This window comes from Halichoeres trimaculatus, unplaced genomic scaffold (assembly GCF_033239565.1).
Source record: "Halichoeres trimaculatus isolate MK-OKI-2021-1 unplaced genomic scaffold, fHalTri1.1 fHalTri1_scaffold_12, whole genome shotgun sequence".
NCBI classification, from domain to species: Eukaryota; Metazoa; Chordata; class Actinopteri; order Labriformes; family Labridae; genus Halichoeres; species Halichoeres trimaculatus.
Window position 1 is genome coordinate 27,397,942 of NW_027437190.1, and position 3,465 is coordinate 27,401,406.

The 3,465-nt window shown below is 41.8% G+C and overlaps 1 protein-coding gene across 1 annotated transcript; it reads left to right on the forward strand.

The window, feature by feature from the left end:
• The first annotated feature begins 675 nt into the window (after nucleotides 1–675).
• Nucleotides 676–2,860, forward strand: LOC141801014 (free fatty acid receptor 2-like). The gene has a single exon (XM_074683901.1). It carries the CDS (start codon nucleotides 914–916, stop codon nucleotides 1,922–1,924), a length of 1,011 nt encoding a protein of 336 aa, XP_074540002.1. The 5' UTR covers nucleotides 676–913; the 3' UTR covers nucleotides 1,925–2,860.
• Nucleotides 2,861–3,465: the final 605 nt, after the last annotated feature.

Here is a 3,465-nt window from a genome sequence, read left to right on the forward strand (position 1 = left end):
CTATAAGAGTCGATCTCCTGTCACACACCCTCACTGCTGACTGATGCAGGTCATGATATTTAAGGTAAGACACCAGCTCTTTTCCATATTATGATACCTTTACAGGTTATCTCTTTGTGTTTCCCTCCTACTTTCATTCAATGTTAATCTCTTCTTTTTTATTAATGACTTCAAAATAAGATACAGGAGACAGATACAAACATTGTTTTGGTGATAAAAGTGTTGTGAAGCTGTGCCAGAGAAAGCTCAGACACTCATTTCCCTGATGTGGTTTAGTCATTATGTTTATGAGGGTCATCATTTCACAACATGTCCAGTGTTTGTGTTTTTCCTGACAACAGAGCCTGTAAGTTAATGATAAAAGCCTCATTGTTCTGTATTTATGACACAGAGAAAGCAATAACACAGTATTATGGTTTGTATACAAAGCCCTGTGCAGGAGCAAGAACACTGTCAACTCATTACGAGATAATTCAGCTCCAGAGTGAACACTAAAATTAAGTAAAAAATTGAATTAGTGTTTTATCACTTTCTTCCTGTCATCCCTCTGCTTTTAGAGTTGATGTTCATGTTTAAAGGTCGTAGCTATAGACTCTTAAGTGTCACGCAGGCAGTAGGTTGAGATTCTCTGCTGTGCTGTGTGGTAATCTGTTTCTATTCTCTCTTATCAGCAGAGCTCATACCCTTGAGGAAGCAATGAGCATTGGTTGGTGGGGACAGGAAAACCAACGCTGTCTCACCGGGTTTGTTCCAGGCCGCTGACCCAGTAAGGCGCCTCCGTCTCCTGCGGGTTCAACCGCCTGACATATCAAACCTCCCTTTGCTGCAGAGTGTTACCTCCCTCTAGACTCGAGGACTCTGTGCGACACATCTCTATCACTTACTGACTGAGGGGCTTAAAACTGAGGCCACCATGCAGGAGTGCCACACTGCTCTGTGTCTGTCCGTCTACATCGTCACATTTGTGCTAGGCTTCCCCGCCAATGTCCTCGCCTTCTACACCTTCTGCAAGAAAGTGAGGCAGAAACCAACCCCCATAGACATCCTGCTTCTCAACCTGACCATCTCCGACCTCCTCTTCCTCCTCTTTCTGCCGTTCAAGATGCAGGAAGTGGTGAACAACTTTGTGTGGGACCTGCCCTACATCTTGTGCCCACTCTCTGGCTTTATCTTCTTCATGACCATCTACAATAGCACCTTCTTCCTCACTGCCATCAGCGTAGAGCGCTACCTGGGTGTAGCATTCCCAATCAAGCACACCCTGAAGCGAAAACCAGTCTATGCCGTTGCTGCCAGCATCTTCTTCTGGGTTTTCACCATCCTGCATTTGAGCATCGTGTTCATCGTGCCCTTCATCGGCTCAAAGAATGACACATCAGCTAACAATTCCACTGCTGGCGCTGCTTCTGAGGTCAATAGGGACGTTTGCTATGAGAACTTCACCCCCGCTCAGCTGAACGTTCTGCTGCCTGTGCGTCTCGAACTCTGCATTGTACTATTCTGCATCCCTTTCCTGATTTGCAGTTTCTGCTACATCAACTTCATCAAGATTCTGTCCAGACTACACCACATTGACAGGCGCAGGCGTATGCGAGCCATTGGCATGGCTTTGGGAACACTGCTGGTGTTCGCTATATGCTTCGGCCCCTACAACGTCTCGCACATTGTTGGATATGTAATGTGGAGGAGTCCAGACTGGAGAGATAAGGCCCTTCTGTGCAGCACTTTTAATGCCTGTCTAGACCCTCTCATTTTCTACTTCTCCTCCTCTGCCATGAGGGGGAATGTGGGGAGGGTGATGAAAGGGGTTAAGCGCCACCTAAACAGGTGCTTGTCCTGTCAGACACAGGGGGCCACGTGTGGAGGGATTAACAAGACTTCAAAAGATAAGGAGCCCACACAAGAGGACACCAATGAAACCTGAGCTGACTGAATGGAAGCTGTGAGCAGCTGCCTCCAATAATTTGTTATTTCTTCATCCCTGGCAGCAGGAAATTAATGCCATGTGTTTGTTTGTACACGTCAGATAGTGACTTGGCATGCTGCATACGCTGCAGTGTGTTTGATGCACATTCTATTTGGAAACCAGAGAGGAATTGTTGAACCTCTCTGTGCAGGTCTCAGCAGTTGCTGAGTCATTTTTTGTAGAAAGCCGCAGACTGCCTGCTTTGATCTGTCACTCTGAAATCAAAACTATCTGTACATACACACAGCCTCATCTTATAGGAGTCCTTTAAATGCAGTTGTGAGAGTTGTCAAATGCAGAAAAAAAGGAGAGCCTCAGCGACAGCTTAGGACATCATCTCTTGCAATAGCAGACAAAGTTAACACCTATAACAGGATGTCACCTGCTTGCAAAAACATTCTCATCATTTGTCAACTGTTGTGGCTTAATGGAAAAAAGAGTAAAGTAAGGTCTGACAGGGTCAAAAAGTGTGTCAGCTGAGTCAGAAATAAACAGGCTTTTCACATCCTTTGAAGAAAAACATCTTCACTATATAGCTAAAGTGGCTAATGTGCAATTTTCTAGATTAGTAAACATTAATTGTATTTTTTGTATTTTGCATACACAGCTTTGGGTTCTCATATGCAGACTGTAATTTGCAGTGTTATGTTTATAGTATGATTTAATTAGAAACATGCTAATCTGGCATGTAATGCATGTGTGAATGTAATTATGAATGCTTGACATATTGATGCTGTATGGCCGGGGCTGTAATTATTTGTGACACATATTTTCAAATAGAAAAGTAAAAACATATATTTACATAATTTATGAGTCGAATTATTTTGTACAAGCTTCAGTGCGTGTGTGTGTGTTTGTGTGTGTAATGTCTTTCTGTACTTGTGAGGACGGTGGATTTTTCTTTGTGAATAAGGATGTTTTTATGCTTTTATTCTAAAATGGATTTTGTAGTGAAGATGTGAATTTGTCCCCTGTCTGGATTTTGTCATTTATTTATTTTTCCACTATTGTAGCTTTAAGGAAACTGTAGTCCTCTTGAAAAACTAAGAAAATTATATTATTGTCCTTACAATGCATCAAAGACAAGTATGTGTGTGTTTGAAATTTACGCTTGTTTTTATCTTCTTTTGAGGTCCAACATTTGACAAAAGATCTGGTCTTGTGGAAAACTTTACAAAGATATAAAAATTTTGAGTCTTCTTAAATTTAGGAGTAATGCTTCGAGGCTTATTAGAGCCTGAAATGTAACAATGACCCAAAATGCAATTAGTTGTACTTCAAAATGTAACAACTTTTTACACTTTGGGTTTTATTGCATCTTCTTTTAAACGTTTTGGATCATTACATTTTCAGGCTCTTACAACTGGGAATTGTAGTCCGAAAAAAGAGCTCACATGACGTCACCACAAAATATTTAAGATGTCTTTGTGTGTCCGTGGGTGTGGGTTTGTGTGTAGGTGTGTGTTAGTGTGTGTCTGAAGTGAAAAGATAAGGATTAA